General features: G+C 36.2%; 1 protein-coding gene across 1 annotated transcript in view; it reads left to right on the top strand.

Moving 5' to 3' along the window:
- The window catches only part of LOC127962722 (cadherin-8-like), an 89,619-nt gene that overhangs the window by 47,126 nt on the left and 20,395 nt on the right, over positions 1–22,098 (top strand). The window contains exons 4-6 of the mRNA XM_052562382.1: positions 14,557–14,676; positions 16,872–17,039; positions 17,373–17,560. Of these exons, the coding sequence (XP_052418342.1) occupies positions 14,557–14,676; positions 16,872–17,039; positions 17,373–17,560 (476 nt within the window). The remainder of the gene's footprint in view (positions 1–14,556; positions 14,677–16,871; positions 17,040–17,372; positions 17,561–22,098) is intronic.

Here is a 22,098-nt window from a genome sequence, read left to right as displayed (position 1 = left end):
GACTGACCAGTTCGGGCTAGTCATGTGGTAAATCGGCGAATCTGGTCGACCGATACATCTCTGTTTTAAACTTAAAGTTACATCTTACAGTACTATATCTTTTAGTATGTAATTTTAGTATTTTGGTGCCAAATTCTGAAGCTATTTTTGTTCTGAAAGTTCCAATTGTGCTGCTATTCCAGATACCATGGATTCGGCAGATGACACAAGTAAATAGCTTTCAGCAGGAAGCTGAGTGGTATCATGATGGGATACCCATTTTTCCAGCCACGGCTCCTGCCTAGCTCAGCTGCACACCCAAAACAAGCCCATTTAAGCCGTAGAACCACTCATTATCCCAGATCTCGTTCCCTGACATTGCTTTGAAATGACGGAAGCTATGAAGAATTTCTGTGGATATGGGAAAAGTGCGCCATGGAACATATGCTATTTAAATGTTTAAGGGTCTGTGAGGACTCTGTGTTTATTGATCAGATAGATATTGGCCAGGGGTCCCTATGTTGGCGTTGGGCTGCATTCCAAGTGCTCAAGTCAAAGACAAGAAACCTCTGAAGACTGGCATGGGCTCTTGCCAGCTTCATCACATTCAGTTTCTGCACTGATAGTATCAGTCTCAGACAGTACGCCTATGGACCTCAAGCAGTCATTCACTGACTGTCTGATGCACACAAAACTGGCGAGCTCTAATCTGATTGGCTGAATTTTCTGGAGTAAGAACAAACAGGTGTTTGTTTGTTTGTTTCCGTCTGGAAACAAAATCATGTTTACAAGATGCCAGGGTCAAAATACAAGTATTTATTTTGTAAACGAAAAAGGCTATACAGTACATCTATTTTATGTAATTTTGCCTGTGCTTTCTGAATCATAGTTTGTGTCTGTACCTGTCTATTATAGTGCCTTCATCCATCCACAAACCTCTTCCTAAATTATTATCTGCTTTACATATAGGTCAGGCAATTTTTGTCAGTAAACAAGGGAATAGGACTGGACTGATGGGTCTTGCTGTGTTGCATAAGATGGTTGGTTATCATTTATTTAAAAACAATTGAAACTTAAATTGTTTTTATGAAACTTATCATTTCTGGTGTACACTTAAATTGGTGTACTAGAGCCGAGTTTAGCCTTTGTGCTAAAACAAGCTGTGTGATGGGAGAGTGGGATCACCTGTGATGCAGAGGGATTTATGGATGAGATGGGTTCCATAAATGTCCTGAAGGGATTGAAGAGAGATACTGCATTAAAGCGATGCGCTGCAGGTGCCATACCACACAGTGATGCAGCTCGTCAGGATGCTCTCGATGTTGCCACTTTAGAAGGTGCACATGATGGGGGCTGGACCTCTGGCTCTTCTCGGTTTGTGGAGGAGATGCTACTGTGCTTTCTTGGCCAGTGCTGTGGTGTTGTCAGTCCAAGAGATGTCATCTTGGATGTGCACACCCAGGAACTTGGTGCTGCTCACTCTCTCCACAGTTGTACCGTTGATGGTCAGAGGAACATGTTGAATGTGCACTCTCAAGAAGTCAACAACAATCTCCTTCATCTTCTCCACATTCAGAGAGAGAGACTGTTGTCACTGTACCACTTGGCCAGGAGGCTCACCTCGCTTCTGTAGTTTGTGTCATCTGCAAACTTAATTAAGAGCTTGGAGTTGTGTGACGGTGTGCAGCCATGTATCAGCAGAGTGAATAGGAAGGGACTCAGCACACATCCTTGGGGGGCCCCAGTGTTCAGTGTGATGGTGCTGGATGTGTTGCTGCTGAACCATACTGCCTGAAGTCTTCCAGTCAGAAAGTCCAACAGCCAGCTGCACAGCGAAGCTGGACCAGTCTGTTAATGAGCTTTTGAGGGATGATTGTGTTGAATGCTGAACTGTAGTTTATGAACAGCATTCTGACATATTAATCTTTTTTTCTCTATATGTGTGAGTGCTGAGTGGACAGCAGTGGCAGTGGAATCATCAGTCGAGCGGTTCGACCGATATGCAAACTGGAAGGGGTCCTGGGAAGGGGGAGGGCAGACTTGATATGGTGCATGACTAGCCGTTTAAAGCACTTTGTGAGAATAGGAGTACAGTAAGTGCAACTGGATGGTAGTGATTGAAGCAGGATGGAGACAGATTATTTGGGACTGGAATGATGGTAGTAGCTTTGCAGCATATGGGGACAACAGTCTGACTTAGTGAGATGTTGAAAATGTCTGTGAAGACATCAGTGAGTTCCACTGCACAGTAGTCTTTCAGGACACACCTAGAAATGTTGTCAGGACTTGGAGTTTTGTGTGCGTTGATCCTGCTAAGGGATCTCCTCATGCTGTCCGGGGACAGTGTCATCATCTGGTCACCAGGAGGAAGTATAGTCTTCTGTGCAGTGTTTTGTTTTGTTCCTTAAAGTAAGTGAAGAAAGTGTTCAGCTCATTCAGCAGGGAGATGGTGCTGTCACAGGTCCGTGTTAGGGTCTTGTAATCCATAATGGTCTACATCTCCTGTCACATGATTTTACTGTCTCTGCTGTCACTGAATTGATGGACTATCCTCCTGGAGTACGTTCTCTTAGCCTCAATGATGCCGTGGGATAGGTTGGCCCTATAGCTGTCCTCAGGCCGACCTCATCTCCAGCCTTGAAGGCAGCGTTCCGAGCCTTCAGGAGTCTGTAGACCTCACCTGTCATCCATGGCTTCTGGTTGGCCCAGACAATGTTGGTCTTTGTGACTGTTACATCATCAGTACACTTGGTGTTGTAGGCAGTGACAGTCTCGGAGTACTCTTGGATGTCTGTGGTGTTATTGAAAATTGGCAGCCTGCTTAAACATATTCAAGGGTGTCCAAGCAGTCTTGAAGAGCATCTGACGACCCTTTCCTGCCACACTTGTATTTGTTTGTGAACTGGTTTGGCGACTCACCAATGTGCTGGTAAATTTGATTTAGTGCCTCGTTCCTGTTGCTGTTTTTGGAGCTGGGAGGGATGTATATACCAACGAGCAGTACTGCTGTGTATTCCCTCAGTACATAAAATGGCCGACACTTAATAATTATAAACTCTGCATGGGGTGAGCAGTGTTTTCAGTGAACACAAAACCCAATGATCTCTTACAGTCCTCTGGGTTGAGCATAGTAGTCGGATGTAATCCAGTTTATTGTCCAAAGAGCGTACGATAGCTAGTATGATGGGGGGGATAGCTGGCTTGAGTGGGTTAGCAGTTAGAGAGAGAGAAGCCGCTGTGTGTGGATCTTCTGCCATCTTTGATCATTGCAAGTCATTCTGTTCTGCTGTGGCTTTAAAGGTTATATGTTCTATGCAAAACTTGAGCAAAAACACATCATATTGTGTTTAATATACAACACAATATCAACTTTTATTACTGAACCGTTGAATAAAATCACATTTAAACTCATAATATTTGGAACAAAAAGTACTTGTGTAATACTTCTCTCTCTTTGAAATTCAATATGTAAAAAAAATAAATAAATAACTTATAAAATAATAATTTTTCTGTGTATTCCCATACATAGCCTAAGGTATATGCAACATTTAGTGAAAAATGAAAATTCAGTTGAATAATATACATTTCCCACTTTCTAAACTAGTTATATAAATAAAATTAAATAAAATTAAATAAATAAATAAATAAATAAATAAATAAATAAATAAATAAATTTTATGAACCAAATTGATCAGCTATGTTTGACATGTCCAAGCAAAAACTTTAGCAAAATTATAATTTAAATGCCATTTTAAATGCCCTGTTGCCAAGCTCTGCCTTAATATAATGATTGACAGGTTGGGGGGTAATCAGCTCGGAATGCATTTTCCAATTCACCATTGACTTGAGCCTTGTCCACACATACACAGGTATTTTTTTATAAAATAATTTTCTTCTTCCGTTTAAAAGGTGGCGATATATTCTCAACTTTAAAGCCATGTTGGCCAATCAGAAGCCTGAAAAAAGTTTCCATTACAGTCAAACCGCATAGAAAATCCTACAGTTTTGAAAATACCTGCGTTTGTGTGGATAGGGCCTTAAACTACATTATTGCAGGATATTTAATACAAATGCAATTGAAACATCTTAAGTGTAAGTGTCAATGCATTTAAGAAAAATACATAAAAGACATGTAAATCTCCATTTTGGTGCACATTTGGCACAGAATGCAATTTGAAATTCACACTGCATATTGCTACAATTATCACACAGTATCACAATGAAAATACAGTCTCAAGTGTCCTACCGATTAGGGATCTGCATCTCATGACTCAGGCAGATACAATATGCATCTCGATGCATAACCAATGATACGAGACTCATTGTCAAATTATTTGGTTCCATAGAGCAAATTTAACATAATCCTAAATCAAGTTTAGTAACTGTGGCAACTTGCTGGGCAACTGCCGGGAAACTAACCTGGGGTGTGTTTCCCATACAACGATGTAGCTCGCAGATTAACCACCATAGTACGATTCATCTTTATGAAAATGAACGACCTAGTCAAGACTGTTTCCCGAAACCATCGTACCTGTGTCCCAGATCCATAGTTCAGACTATGTTGGTGACTGGAGACATGAGCACATACCGCCACCTACAGTAATTTGGTTTTATTTTCTCTTTTCTTCGACTCGAATTATGCTTTTGAAATGACATTAGATTCGAGTAATAACGAATCAGTCATTTGTTCTGCAATGCATTATACACACACAGAGTTAAAAACGTGCTCTTTTCTGATCCCAATGTCAATAATTTCACAATTTCAGATAAATATTATTTTTTTATGTAATATTGATAGGCTACTTAACCACAATCGAAAAAAGATGGGTTTTGAAAAACTGACGTAGGCTACTGTTGTGGATTGCTTATTTTGCTCAATCTTTCCTATTTATGTCTTCTTGCCGTTCTGATGTGTTAATGAAAATGACACGAAAACCCCAATTTTCAATGCTTGAAATTGCAGTTATTTTCGACAAGGTGGTGGAAAATAGTAAAGTCCAGCTATTTTCTAAGCTGAAAAATAGAATTACAAATGCGGACAAAAATAAAATCTGGGCAGAAATCATTCAAAAAATAAACGATGCTAGGTATGGATATGGACAAAGCCCAGACAAAGTCAGGAACAAGCGGAGGGACTTCTGACAAAACAGAGGGCTGTGGCACGTAAGAGGAAAGCAAACAAGACTGATGGGGTATTAGTTCAGTTCCCCCTGTCCCTACAGAGGAAGAGACAGTTTTGGCCATCCTGGGGCCTGTTGCAATGGAAGGATCCTTGGAGATATGGATACACGTGCATCAACCAGGCCTTTGCCTTCAAAGTCCAGGCCTCCAACATCAGGCCCTCTCCAGTCTGGCCCTTTAACATCATGCTTCAACATCTTCAGAGGGCAATAAGAAGAAACCATGTTTTTTAATTTAATTTGTTAGCTACACTGCATTATTATGCTGTTGGAAATGTATGAAGGTGGAGGGTGATGGCCTAATGGGTGGGTGATGGAAGCATACATGACCCTTTTGTCTGGGCCACTTCTGCAGTTTGCAGGTGGCTGAAGAGGGTGCATGGCTTTGGTAATTGCTGGCTGCTGGAGACATGTCCTCTTCGCCCATACATCCTGTCACCTGTGTAGCATCCAGCCACCACTGCAGCTTAAACCATTTGTTTAATCTGACATAATTTTTGTTAAATATTTGGTTTCTTTGCTGATATGTATTAAATGAACACTTAAAAACATAAAAAAAAAAAAAACTTTTTTGTGTGTACAATGTATCTCTCTCTCTCTCTCTCTCTCTCACTCTCACTCACTTATTTATACATTTTTTGTTACTTTATTTAGGTACATTCATTTAAAATTAATAATCAATTTACTATACAATATGCATCTTGATGCATAACCAATGATACGAGACTCATTGTCAAATTATTTGGTTCCATAGAGCAAATTTAACATAATCCTAAATCAAGTTTAGTAACTGTGGCAACTTGCTGGGCAACTGCCGGGAAACTAACCTGGGATGTGTTTCCCGTACAACGACGTAGCTCGCAGATTAACCACCATAGTACGATGCATCTTTATGAAAATGAACGACCTAGTCAAGACTGTTTCTGTTGAATAATTGCGAGGGCCACGCTGCTATATAGTTTCAAACTGAATTTGTAATAATAATAATACAAAGGCAATTTATGTGATGAACTTATACCACAACTTTAAGTCTTTTAAACTCAAAGTGGATGGTAAAATCTTCTAAAGGAATAGGGCACAGGGTCGATAACTCTGAATAGAACCCAGCCCAAGTGCTGCACAATCAATGACGTCGACACAGCAAACTAATGACGAATTATGCCTCTAACCACAGGTGGAGAGCTGTCGTTCCAACGACACCAGTTTGCGAATGTTCGTTTGAACTATGGTTTCGGGAAACACCGAATCGTTGAACTACGTTGGTAACGACGGAACTTGCGACCATAGTTGGCTAATGATGCTTTTGGGAAACACACCCCTGGTCTTAAGCAGGTTAACTGTCAGGCTAAGCTAAGCTCCTCTACAGAACAAATATGAACATAATGATATCTAGCCATGCAGCCTTTCTCCCTGGTTTTATTACAGCTGTACCTTTTATACTTTGAAGAACAGACAGCAGAACATTAGAACATTACAATCTAAAACCGCTCTTTATAGAATTAAAATAACTCAATTAAAAGTTAAAATCACTGAATTAAAAATGAAAATAAATAATAAAGAAATTGACTGCATTTTAAATGCAATAAGAAAAACATATATATATATATATATATATATATATATATATATATATATATATATATATATATATATATATATATATATGTATGTATATATGTATGTATGTATGTATGTATATATATAACTAACATGTAATAGGTATAAAAAAAAATAAAATAATATATATATATATATATATATATATATATATATATATATATATATATATATATATATATATATATATATATATATATATATATATATATATATATATATATTAGTGCTGTCAAAATTAGCGTGTTAACGCATTCGATTAATTTGAAATATTTAACGCGTTAAAAAAAAATAACGCAATTAACGCGGTTGCAGTTTTTTTTTTTTTCAGTTGTGGCCTATGTGTGTTCAACGTGCAAAGAAATATGGATAAGACCAAGGAAGGACTTTTAGACGGAAAGTTTCAGTATAAAACTCTGCCGGATTACTCTTCAGTCTGCCACAAGAAACATTACTCATCATTTAGTCTGCCACAAGAAACAGCAACATTAAAATCATGAACTCAAATGTCATTGTTTAAAAAAAAAAAAACAATGACTGTAACAGTGCGTAAATCAGACCTTTCTGTAACGCTAACGTTAATAAGCTTAAACGAAAATAAAGAAATAATTGTGTAGGGGAGTATTTTTTGTACACAGTGCCGCGAACTGTCAATCACTCCTGTGCGCGTGCATCACTGTCCTCCTCAGCTGCAGAAACTTGCGCTCTCTCTCTTCATCAAGCTTTAAAACAAAAAGGGGACAAAAAGATCATATTGTCTTTGTGCATAGGCTATAGATTAATTAGATAAATGAATATCTAAATTTGTGCCTTGCCGTCTACGGTATTTTTTTAGAACTTAGAAAAAAGATGCTGCAACCAATGAACAGCCAGCGGGGGCTGCAGGACGACTCAACCTCCGCAGACAGTTTTTAATGTTTATCAGACAATAAATACTCAAGATTTTGCTTTAGTATAACTCACAACGAGTTTCACACACCTTCTCCGGCCACGTTGAGTTGTTGACACTTAACAGTGGGAAAGCGACACATGCGCTATTCACTTGTATAACTTAAGGGTGAATGGGTAATGTAGTTTCTGCTCTGGGTGGGATGAATTAGGAAGCTTGCATTGTGAAGGGCGCTCTGAAAATCGGCAGTGCAGGTAAAAGATTAAAACCTCTATTAAAACAGATGTCCAAATGAGCGTACCGGTACGCTACAAGCACGTTCTGGGCGCACGGAGAGGTGGCGGTAAGCTCAAGAGCTATATTTGGAAGTGGCGGTACTGAGTACCTGTGTGTACTGGCCCACTTAAAGCACTGGCAATGACTATACTTTGGAATTTTTTTGCAGTCCACTTAGAATTCAATGTGGAAATCATTTTTGTTTTTTATTGGCATTGATTGTTTTGAAATTCAAATGGTACTTACATGCCTGTGTTTTTATTTCTGTAATAAATATGGCTTTCAAGCCAACAGTTAATTTGGAGGATATTGATGGTTTATTGCAGGTATGTTGTTTACATGAGAAAATCTGTGTTACAAGTTAAACAAAAATTCCAATAAACAATCATATTTTGAATTTAAATAGTTTCTTTGTCTTGAGTTTACATTAATTATTTACATTTTACATTTACATATCCAAAAAGTTTCAGTCTTTAATTGCGATTAATCGCGATTAATCGCGATTAATTTTAAAAAATTGTGCGATTAATTAGTTAATTTTTTTTAATCGATTGACAGCACTAATATATATATATATATATATATATATTTTTTTTTTTTATTTTTTATTTTTTTTTTTTATACCTATTACATGTTAGTTATGCACTGAGGAAAACACAGCATCTCAAATGCATTAAACAATTATCGACATTAAGGTCTGCTTAAGAATAAGCATACACAAATTAGTGAGATTGTGTAAATCTAATTTTGTCATTAATGGAACCGCTTTAGCCCCTGTTGATTTGTTAGGTTATTTTAAGTCAGGTTTTGGACACAAACGTTGCTGATATAAAAAAAAAATATATATATAAATAATAATAAAAAAAAAAAAATTGCACATTAAGGGCATAACTGGGTTTGAGTTGTTGTTCTGCATCATATTTGTCAACAGTCAACTGTATGAAATACATTAAAATATTGTAATTGTGTTTTCTTTCATAACTAATTAATTAACATGTTAGCCATAATATATATATATATATATATATATATATATATATATATATATATATATATATATATATATATATATATATATATATATATATATATATATATATATAAATCAGGCTTCTGTTTAGTTTAAATACAGTTCAGATTAAGTTTAAAATTTATAATTTACTTTCCCTCATGCCATTCTAAATTGTCTCTTTGAAATTTCTTTCATCTGTGGGACATAAAAGATGATATCTTGAGTCTATGTTTGTGCGTGTTTGTCCATACTATCAAAGTCACTGGGATCCGTTGTTGTTTGGTTCCAAATGTTCCAAACATAGTTTGTGAATAAACAACAGTAAATAATGACAGGATTTGTCATTATTGACAAAGTGATTTGAATATTACTTAGCATTAGCCACACAACTACAACTGTGCTTGGCACATCCTCATTTAGTAGCAGTAAACTCCTTAACATGCAAAATTCTAAATATATTATCACGGCTAAAGACCAGATAATGATATATGCATGCTTTGAGCTATATCATGTAGAGACCACAACATGTAAAGACCTTCACTCAATAGAAATAAATGACCTGACAAGTATAATATAATTTTCCTACTTCGAATTGATTCACACCATTCGGTAACTGCTGGCACAGAGTGTGATCGTGCTAAAGATACTGTGGATATGCCAGCGGATAATGATGCCACCGCAGACAGAACCACAGAGAAGCACAGCATGGCCCAGGGCTATAGGAGCAAAAGCACTGAGATGTAAACAGCTTGGAAGTGGCCTGGCCTCGGGACATGCAGTGGCCTGCTCAGGGTGATGCTTTCCCCATATTCCTCAATAGATTCATGAATATACATGAAATCCCAGTCACACAGGGGAGGGTGGCTCGTCTCCGAGTTCATGATCCACCGACACCTATCTAACAAAGACAATCCTGGCCTCCCAAATCTCTGCCATAATGCAGCTGACATTACTGCACTTCAGTGTTTATCCACCACCCACCAAAAGCTTAGTTCATAAGGAGGTTTGGTATTGATTTTCTTTCACTGCATCCATGTATGCAGTAAGTACAAAAAGCAGTTTGCCTTTATTTTTTCATTAGGCCCAGTGCCCTGGTGCAGTGTTACAAGCATCCAGTTGACATTTCTCTAGACACAAATATGATTGTTATGGCTGTTCTGTTTGAGACCTCCGAACAACTCCCATGACTGGAATGGCAATGAAGCACTCTTGATTTCCCAAATGCGATGGAAGAAATGTCATCATATTTAGATTATTGTGCTGCAGAAATGCATCAAGCAAGCTAGGCATCATCTCTGACTGGGTCATCCCGATCACCAGACTTTATAGGTTTGTCAGGGACCATTATGAAGTTTCGTACTACTACTACTACTTTTTTAAAAACATTTTAGTCTTATCTTTCATAGCACCATCGACGTTTTGAAATCAAGTTGCAGTCATGTCCACCACCCAAGGGTGTCACCAACCTGTACCCACGAGTCTCTGACTTTTCAGTGCAGTACATTGCAAGGACGGGCTAATCTGTAGTGATTTGGAGCTCAGCCAGTGGAAGCCTCCTCTAATCCCTCATTCTTTTTTATCAGAGGAGGGGAGGCAAATTTCACTTCTGCACAAGAGGGGAAAAGGAGCTATTTCATGCCTCACTGACTCCACTGTTTTTTTAGAATGGTTGTCTTCTCTCTCTTTTTTTTAGCACTTATTTTATATGCTGCATAGCTGCATTCTGTGAAAAACTTGCTGTATGTGTGTTTTTTTTTTTTTTTTTTTTGCTGGTAGAGGTGGGGAGATACTGTAAAGACACCTTTGCCAATTAGCACATTGGCCCATAGTTGTCCTGTGTTAACACCGTTGCTCTTTCCTGGAAAAGGAAGTCATTAAACGTATTAATGCAGCATTCACCGGTTTATATGCATTGCAAAGTAAAAGCATTCATTACAAAATTCCATTACATTGTTTTCAGCTGGCCTCCTACTCACAGCAAAACAGAACGTGGGCCGCCTCCGCCGCTTTACAGTGGTAAAACATATTAAAGACTGTACGTGCCTGTTCGGGAGGTGCTCTTGATGTTCATACTTTGAGGTTTTAAACAGCTGTCCACAGGGCTTGAAAATGAAAATAAAATAATTTAATTGATTCACTCTGAGCAGAATTGATATATTGATGTCTCTGTACCTGTGTTCCTCTGTACTATTACCATTCCGAAACAGTTTCGAGAAGACATACCTGCTAATAATGATATTTTGTAGAAACATTTTATTCTTTGGCTATAAAAAGATCATAATTAGAGTAATAATAATAATAATAATAATAATAATAATAACAATAATAATAATAATAATAATAATAATAATAATAATAATATAGTTGTGTTTGTGTGTTAGTTGTGTTACAGTGGTTTTTTTTGTTTTGTTTTTTTACTAAACAAAAAAAAAAAAATTAAACTGCTGCGCTTAGTCACAGCCAATACAACATAATCTTATAAATATGTATTTATTTATTTATTTATTTATTTATTTATTTATTTATTTTAAGATTAAAATGTAGCATTGCATAAAACATGCTACTTGTAGACTAAATAAAACAAAATAATAATGAATAATAAAAAAAGAAAAAAGAAAAAAAAAAGTAGCATTGGCTAGGCTAATGTGCACTTTATTAGTATATTCCATTCAGAAATACTGTCGGCTACAATGCTGGTAAAGCAAAATGTTTACAGACAATATAAACAGTTATTATTTCCTCTCCACAACAAATCCTCTAAAGTTAAGGCTATGCATTTAGCCTATAAATAATGTAAATCCAAAAATAAACTAATGTAAGGTGAAACGGACACCTCTCTCATTCGGCATAAATCGAAATGTTTTACATATTTGTGACGTATTTGGATGTTAAAATATTATGTATTATATAGCACAGTCAGGTGGTGGTCCTGTCAAAATTTAGTTTGTTTCCGGTTTTTGTTTTCATTCCTTGAACCGGTTCAGAGACCTGGCTGTCCGATACATACTGTAGTAGCAAGAGGAAGAGACAACTGCGATATCAATCAGTTTCCAGCGCTCCACAAGTCAACAGTAATGTCTTTATTAATCTCTCTGCCTCTAAGGCAGCTTTGAGAGGAAACACTGAGTAAATAAAGAGAAATATTTCCAGTCCTAGATAAAGATAAAGGGATTGCTTTTTATCTAAACATGAATCAGCTGTCTTATGCAAAAGGGAACCATAGAGTACCTCCCCCTGGGCCGTAAGGAGAAAGAGATCATATACCGTTAGCAGCGTTTGGGATTGAGATAAGGAGACTATTGTGCCATCCGCATACACATGCATTTTGAGAACACAAACACTGATATTCATGGGTAATGTAATTAAAGCGTTTGATAGCACAGTGCAGTATGTCAAGACCCTGCTGAGTGAAAGGAAGTAGTGTGTGTCAAGTAACAGATATCCTGCAGGGTGAATCGCTCATATTTCACTGGTCATGTTTCACACGTATCGCCCGCATGCGTACGCACTCAAGGACATAAAATAACAGTTATCAGTCATCGAGGACACCTCATCCAATGTGGATCTTAATGTGTCTGACACACAGTTTCTGACACATACATCTCTATCCACTGGCAGAAGTTGTCACATGGACCCTACAAAGTCATCATTTTAGTTTGAGTGTTTATTTCAGTTATCATCCATTATATGAAAATATTTATCATTTCGGTGTTGGTGACATATTGTAGCAAATTTAATTATTTAAATGTCCACTATGTAACTTGTTTTGCTCAGAAATTATATATTGTATATAATAAGCAAATACATGATGAATCCCTCTTTCAAACAATGTTTTTCTTCTGCCCTGAGTCACTGTGGTACAGTATGAATATAATAATTGTTTATATTAGGATTATTTTAGACTTGTCATGCCCATAAATAGAGAGAAATAATCTGGCTACAGTCTTCATCGGGAAAAATGCATGTAGTTCTGTTTATTAACTGCTAGAGCGCCAACAGTTACATAGTGTACCTTTAATTATTTGCATTGTATATAGATGTTGTTTTTTCCAAATTTTTTGGAAAGATAGGATCCCATTATTGTCTGTTAGTTTACGCTTTAGATAAAAAAAGTAAACAGTGGAAAAAGCTTTATTACATTTTAGATTAAATAAAACAAAAAAGTAAACTGTGGGAAAAGCTTTATTGCGTCAATATTTAATTTCACAAACCTTGTAAATCCAGCTGTTCTGATCTACTGAAGTGGGCATTGTAGCCTGCATAAAATGTGTGTTCTCTGTCCATGCAAATTGGATGTGGACATGATTGACAATATTTAAGTCTTTGATGTCCAACTATGATGCACTATATCTAGTTGTCTGTTATTGTATTTTCATGCCATATTCACTATGTATTGTATATTAATTAGCGTATGCAGGTCATTTTTTGGGGAAAATATGGCTCCAAGTGCACATACTTAAAAGATTTCTGCAGGTTTAACCTGGTAAAAAAAAAAATATATAAAAAAAAAAAAAAAAAACATAAAAAAAAATGATATGCTAATTTGTGTTGCTTTCTTCCTTTTTAGTGTTTTTTTTTTTTTGTGGATAATAATAATAACAATAATAGGATTACAAAATTGTTGCTATGTATATATATATATATATACCATTTAATATACAACTATATAAATTAATTTCATAATTGTCAATTTGTTTATACAAAATTTTATACTGCATAATATCGGCTAAACTGCTCCCTGAGATATCAGCATCTGTTGTCAAATGATCCTTGAACTCAATCTTTTATTCCCTAGTATAAGTATTTTTAACATTTGCTTTTTTTTTTGCTGGTTCCTCTCAAGGACAGTTGTGGTACCTCATATTCCTCTCTGGAGTCGAGTCATGAGGGCTTCACTTTGTGTTGCATCAGGGAGAGTTAGGGATGCACCTTCGCTTCGGCCTAAATCAAGCCGTGAACATCCCGGTCCTCGCAGTGAACATTTTTCTTGCTGTTTCCGACAGCTCCAGATACCTGTAGCTGCAGCACAGGCATGCTTGCTGGTCAGACGCTAACCAAGCTGTCAGAGTGCTGTGGAACATGCTTTACAAACAATTACCACACCATCTGCACTGTCAGTGAGCTGTTTAGCATTAGCGTCTCAGTTTCTCTCCCACTCTCGCTCTCTCTTTGTGCATCTCTCTCTTTTTTGTGCATCTTATTTTTCCTCTTTCTTCTCAATTCATCCAAGCCATGGGTTAATGAAGAGGAGGTTAGGAGAGCAGCATGGATTGTTTGTTTGTCTGACTTTCTCCGTTTTGATCTTGTTAAGGCCTGGAGCTGTGATGTTTTTTTCATCGTGGAAGTCTCACAGCGTGAGCGAGCGCTTGTGCACATCTGAACAACAAAACACACATTTATGAGTTTATTCCAGAGAAGCTCTTACACAATGGCCAGGGGTATTATTGAAACATCGGTAGGGAGAGAAAAAAATGTTTGTTCTCAAAGAAAACAAGTTCAGAACGTGGACACAGTGGTGCGGTAAATGGAAATAATTGATTTATTTGTTCATTGCAAGTCGTTTTTGTTTATTGAAGAAGATTGTTTTCTCTTCTGCTCCACAGGTACATCAGTAACGAGAGTAACCGCAACTGACGCCGATGATCCAGTGTATGGAAACAGTGCCAGACTGGTCTACAGCATTCTGGAGGGCCAACCTTATTTCTCCATCGACCAAACCACTGGTAAGTCAATCAATCCACAATGTCCAGATGGTCATGAATCATTCAAATGATTCAACAAGCTTATTATCATGCTTAGAAATAGGTGCAAGATGAATGTCCCTTCATGAACCAAGACGAGTTTTAGGTGTTAGATCATTTATCATTTTTTGCAATCATTGTTATTATGATCATCATTACGGGAGGCAGGAAATAAATATTAGAGAAAGACCAAATAAACAAGATCATTTTACCTGAAGGACACATGCAGATGCTGATTTTGTTCTGTAATAGCGCACAAAGCAATTTGCGGCGTCTGATTTAAATGACAGGGCTATCTTTGAATTCCATCTGCGTTCTGCTTCCTTTTCAACCTTGACTTTGTTTTTTTCCCTAATTGCATTTTCAGCTGACTTGTTAACAGTGTGTCTGTAAGCAACATGATTAAATAATGGTGAAATTACATTAATAAGCAATGAGATGGAAATGAACAGCGCGTAATTTGGAAAAACAACAGACAATAAACAAGTCCTGTATCTGTCCAAATTGTATGTGCATATTAAATGAACAGACTTTAAATATCTTTTTTTGTTGTTGTTTTTGGGCTTATGAGAACACCTTGTGCACTTCATAACCCCTTGCATTTCAATCACTCACTGTCAGCTTTGCCTTAAGAATGTAAATGGTCGTGAGAAGGTGTGAAAGCCCAAATTGAAGTGCTGCGTGCGTGGTTTGTGTGATTACTGAACACATGCAGATGGCTTATTCAAGTGAGCCAGATGTTTTAATGAATGTTAATGAAAAATAAGAGGTAAAGGGAAAACAACCATTAGAAACCATTTGACACTTCCAACACCTCGTAGGAAATGAGACACACTTGATAAATAAGTAAACATCATGCACCAATTCATTACTTGGCTAATGGCTTGCAAAGAGCAAAAACAAAATAAATAAATGAAAGGAAAGTAAACCTCCAAATACCTATGGAAATGAATGTTTGTGTTGCCTCGCTTCTGTGATCATCAGGAATTCATTTGAATAGATAATGATAAATCAGGATGACAATAGAATGAGTATTGCCGTGTGCATCAGATTCAGCGTTGTACTGCATATGGCGCACACACACACACACACACAGCTGCATCCAGCACTCAGGGAGGCCTGCGCTTCTGTATTCCTATTGACAATCAAAGCACTTCACCTCTAAAAATGCACCTCCTTAGTTCAGTGAAATTATCGTGGTCGGTTGGTCTCCATGACAGAACAAGAAACAAAGACATGTAAGTGCAGCATAAAAAAGTCTAGCAGACAATGCATGCACGCTGTGAATTATTCATGCGTAATGGAACCGGAGCTGGCCCTACAACACTCTTACCTTTCTTCCTGTAGAATGCCTTTGTTTCCTTATTTATTTACGTCTATTATTTGTCGATTTCTTTAATGTGGTTGCTTCTTATTATAGTTTCCATTTCTTTATACAAAAATATCTTTGATTGTGTAAGATTACATGTCTATGAAGATTCTCAGTCATCCAGTAAAAATGTCTCATAGAATGTATAGTGTAGCATATTTTTCTATTTATCACGTCTTTTTTTTTTTACTTGTCGAAGTGACTACATCATGATATATATATATATATATATATATATATATATATATATATATATATATATATATATATATATATATATATATATATATATATATATATATAAAACATTATAAGCTAATAAACAATATTGTTTGAGTAGATTACCTGTGTTTTTTTTGTGTGTTTTTTTGGGAGGGCGGGGTGGGGGGGTATTTATGTATTTATAAATCAATAATGGTGCATACAGTATTAAAGATTATAAGAGACAGACAGCATAATTCGCATTCAATCGGAATATAAATGACTCCGGGTGCAGGGTCAAGTCCTCAGCAAACAAACAAGCTACTTTGAAATGCCAAATGAAAGCAGCCCAGGCAATGCATGGCACACACTAAACTGGTTGGGGGGGTCAAGGACAAGGGAAGAGCTAACAAATTTTGCAAACTACAAACCTCGGAATGCACAATGGCATGTTTATTTAGACCATGTTCATTTTTAATAGCATATTTTTATGTATTTATTTAAATAAGTAAATGAGAGATCATTTCAATGCATTCTTTTGTTGTTTTGTTCTTTATAATTTTGAATTATTATATGTAAATCCATGTATTTATTGTTATTGCTATAGCAATCATTAGGGTGGCTCTGGCAGGGATGGATCGTGAGATGAGGGAAGAGTATCTTGTTGTCATTCAAGCAAAAGACATGGGAGGTCACATGGGTGGGTTGTCAGGAACCACCACTGTGACAGTCACTCTTACTGATATCAACGATAACCCACCAAAGTTCTCAAAGGGTAAGGGAGACCCTCTTTTACTGACTATATAAAACACTACATACTACAGTTCAAAAGTTTGGGGTCAGTAAGATTTATTTGTTTATTTAATAAATATATATATATATTTATTTATTAAGCAGCACTTTTTTCACACTTTTTTAATGATTATATGATATCAAAACATTTTAATGATTTCTGAAAGATCGTGTGACACTGAAGACTGAAATTGCTGACCCCAAGTTTAAAATAATTGTTTACCATTTGTTGTCTAGTATTTAAGCTATTTTGTTTTTTCTCTGAGTTCTATTTGTCACCTGATAGACCAGATCTTCTTGTACTTCATATCTAAAGGCTCTTATGAGTTCACTATTACTGAGGATCTTGGCATCGGGAAACCTGGAGGAAGAGTGAAAGCGAATGACAGAGACATCGGGGAAAATGCTAAATCAGCTTACAGCATCATAGGTGGAGACGAGAGGGATGTCTTTGAGATTGTCACTGATGCTCAGACACAGGAGGGAATCCTCAGACTCAAGAAGGTAAGACCAGAAAAGTAGGCTTAATGCGCAATAGGGACTCTCTAACAGTAAACTCTCTGGTACAGGGTCGTCACTGGGCTGCATATTGTGAAAAATATGAAAAGTGGCTCATTACTGATGACAAATGGCTGTTAATATTGAAGAGACAGAACCTCTCAGTATGTATTGCAGGGGTCAGAAACCTATTTGACACGGTGTGCCATTTTAAATCATACCCTCAATAAAGAAAGAATTAATCATGCAAATTAATTATTTATGCAAATTATCACCTTAGTGTTCAGGGCTTTAGTGGTATTTTTTTATTTTTATTTTTTTTTTTAAGGATGGCTACATTATTTTGCGGTGTAGTTGAGTGCATCTTTTTGTATAATTAGATAGTTGTTAGAGTCACAGACATTCTGCTTTGTGTAGTGAATAGGAAGTTTTGTGTAGTGATGTGCGGGTCGTCTAATAATCCTTGGACCCTGGAATAAATAAATAAATAAATAAATAAATAAATAAATATATATATATATATATATATATATATATATATATATATATATATATATATATATATATATATATATATATATATATTTTTTTTTTTATTATTTATTTTTTTTTTTTTTAACTGCTGAAAAACCACACTTAAAATTCCTTATACACCTGAAATTGGAAGTAAAACTGCAGTCCAGGTGTTTTGAGGTTTGAGAACTACTGTAAGTCCGAACCCTTTGACTTTCTGTGCTCAATTCTCAGCTCTTGTGTAGCAGTGTATATTTGCATATGGAATGGCCATTGTATGCAAATGAAGAACCCTTCATAGTGGATGAGAGGACAATGAAGCCCTTTTATCTTACAGGAACATCTACATGTGCAACTGTGCAGCAACAAATCTGCACAAACAATGTGACAAATATATGTACATGCTAAATTTGTCATTAATTTTCCATGACATATCTAACATATACCATGTTAAAAGTGTAAATGATGACAATGCTATGCACATTATGATGTGTACAACATAATGAGTGTCACCTGGGAAATTGTTTCAAGGATTTGGGCATGTTCTCTATTAATATGAAGAATTATACCAGAATTAAACAAATGAGCTGCCTTAAATAATCTGCATTATTCAACAGTTTGATACATCATCCTCAACCACAGTTCTCCGTTATCTGTTTGTGTGGATTAATTTTTTTTTTTTCCTTTATTTTGAGCAACACACTTAAAATCAACATTTAAAAGTGCTATAATTAATAAATAAATAACACATTTAATAAAGCAATACTAATTAGAGGTGTATCAGTACACAAAAGTTATGTTTCAGTATGTTTCTCAATTTGGAAATCAGGATTTGGTATGTTTTTTGGTACATCATACACACACACACACACACACACACACACAACATGACCCTAGACCACAATCTGGTCAATATTTTTTTTTTTTTTTTTTTTTTTTTATACATTAATATATGGTTTGTTAGATTAGGACAATATTTGGCCGAGATACAACTATTTGAAAATCTGAAATCTGAAAAAAAATAAATAAATAAATAAAATAAAATTGTAATATTGAGAAATTCACCTTTAAAGCTTTTCAAATGAAGTTCTTAGCAATGCATATTACTAATCAAAATGTAATTTTTATATATTTATGATAGGAAATTAAGAAATCATCTTCATGGAACATGATCTTTACTTAATGTCCTAATGATTTTTGGCATAAAAGAAAAATCTATAATTTTGACCCATACAATGTATGTTTGTCTATTGTTACAAATATACCCCAGCGACTTAAGACTGCTGTTGTGGTCCAGGGTCACACATATACTAGTCTCAGCCTCAGGCGTGATGTCATGCCTACGGACCGTTGGCTAAACGTCTGATGCATATGGTACATAAAGGAGTTATCAGATTGGTTGTATTTTACAGGATGTCCGCGAGACGTGTGTGTCACAGTCTTTAACGTTCCACCTGGAAACAAAGATGCAGTGGTGTCATACCCGCTCACGAAAAAAATAATTATGTGAGCATAATTTTTGGAACAGGTTTTTCTAAGTGATCAGCTGAGACTTGCATTTATTCTTCAGATATTTATAGCAGGGAATGTGTCTTATCAGTTATATCCATTGCTTCTGCATTCTAAGTCTTGAATTCAATGATGACACACACAAACCAGGATGAAGACGAGAAAGCCGACTCTGAAAGAAAAGCAAGCAATTTGAATGCTAAAAGAAAAGAGGAAGTCAATTAGAACTATAGGAAAAACAAAGGGCATGGAGAAATGAGTTTGCAAACTACCTGCGACATCAGCAACCAACGATGAACTGATCGGCTGAGAAAAACAACAGTAGTTGATCACAGACAAATCATAAAAGCTGTGAAAATGAATCCTAAAATACATGTCTGTAAAAAGACCAACAACCTCCAGAAAGCTGGGGTGATGCTCTGTCAATCTACAGTCCACAGGAGAATTTGACACAGAATTACAGAAGCTAGCTACACAGCAAGATACAAACCTCTGATCAGCACCAAAAATAGAAAGGCAATATTTGTCACAAACGTGAGCCAGAAGAGTTTTGGAACTGAGTTGATGGACCAATGTGACTAAGATTAACCTTTATATAAGTGATTGGAAAGCAAATGATCCTAAGCATACAAGCTCATCTGTAAAGCTTGGTGGAGGTGGTGTCATGGCATGGGCATGCATGGCTGTCTCTAGAACAGGACCTCTTCATTTTAATGATGACTTAATGTATGATGGTTGTAGCAGAATGAATTCAGAAAATCATCTTGGCTATATTCAAGAAAATGCCACCAAACTCATTAGAAAGCACTTAATATTGGATCAAAACAATGACCCAAAACACCCTGCCAGTTCAGTCAAGGACTTTATCAGGACAAAGAAATGTAAAGACTTAGATTGCCCAAATCAGTCTCCAGATTTAAATCCGATTGATCATTAATTTCACCAGCTGAAGAGGAGACTTAAGCCTGAAACTCCTCAAAAGAAGCAACAGTTTGAATTGGCTGCGTTAAAGGCTGGGGAAAAGCATTTCAAAGCATAAGACCAAGAGTTTTACATATGCCTTAAATTCAACTGTTCTGATACTTATGCTCACATCAAATAGTGGAATGGACTCTAAAAGTGCTGTCCTTTTATTTGGTAAAACATGTATGTGTCGAAAGACCTAATAATAAAATGTGACATTCTGTAGTTTTGTCGCATATTCATCTTTTAGTCATATTTGCAAATGTCTTGACTCCACAGCAGAGAAAGCAATTTTGTCTTCACTGTTCCAATACTTATGGAGGGCACTGTATATATAAGAAAGTATTTTACTGAACAAACTCTTAATTTGTCTTTAAAATAAAATAGTCTTTTATTACAGCCGCAACCAGCTGCAACACTCTTCATGCTGGAGTTTATTGTACTGTCGTAAATTGGAGAGATTTGCAGCTTTGGATGCAAAATATTTTAGCAAAACTTGTATTTTAGTCATATTGTGCCACTGCTCATTCAGTGAATTCTGTGATATCTAATGCTTTATATAAGGCATATTTTATTTTTTAGACAGTTTTTTTTTTCTTCCCCCACAGCAGCTTACTCTATGTCCTGCTTTTCATTTTCAGATGTATGTGCAACATCAAAGTATGTCAAAATGAAATGTATTGATCTAAATCTCATTTGAAAATATTAGAAGGCAGTCACTTGCACTTCAGCCTGGTTGGTGCTCACGGAACAGGACATGATATTCCAGGGAGGAAACCCAAGGTCTAGCTCGGACCAAGGTCCGGACCGTCGTATGCATGCCTAGAAATGGGTTTTGGGAAGCTAAATGCATTGGTAATCCTGTTAACAACTTATTTCTTCCTAAAATCCCTTTGTGGAAGAGATACATCGATGATGTTTTCTTCATCTGGACAGGGAGCTTGTTTGAATTGCAGATTTTCATGGCCTATATTAACTCTACCAAATCCTTTCTGAGATTCACAGTAGAACACTCTACAGAAAATATTAACTTTTTAGATTTGACTATTTACAAAAATTCGAAAGGAGTTTTAGGAACATCAATCTTTCGTAAGCCTCTTAGTAGAAATACTATCCTCAGAACAGATAGCCATCATCCTAAACAACTTAGTAAAAATATTCCTATTGGCCAATTTTTACGACTTAGGAGAAATTGTAGTAACGATGCCGAGTTTGAGCGCGGAGTAGTAGAAATTCAATTCAATTCAATTCAAGTTTATTTGTATAGCGCTTTTTACAAAATAAATCGTTACAAAGCAACTTTACAGAAAATTATGTTTCTACAATATTTAGTAGTAGCTAGTAGTTTGTGCACATTTGACAGGATTTTAGAAAAAATAATAATAATAATACAAGACGTAGTCAGCTAGACGATGAATTATCAATATTATTAAGTTATTATATGATTCAGTCACACATTTAGCAATAATTGTTAGTTCTGTTTGTTGATTCAAGGTTAGCATCATCTGGGGTCCTCTGAGGGTCAGCATCATCTCTTCTCAGGTGTTCTGGATCCAGAC

Source organism: Carassius gibelio, chromosome B7 (assembly GCF_023724105.1).
Source record: "Carassius gibelio isolate Cgi1373 ecotype wild population from Czech Republic chromosome B7, carGib1.2-hapl.c, whole genome shotgun sequence".
NCBI classification, from domain to species: Eukaryota; Metazoa; Chordata; class Actinopteri; order Cypriniformes; family Cyprinidae; genus Carassius; species Carassius gibelio.
Note: the sequence above shows the minus strand (reverse complement) of the source record. Positions and strands in the feature narration are given on the sequence as shown.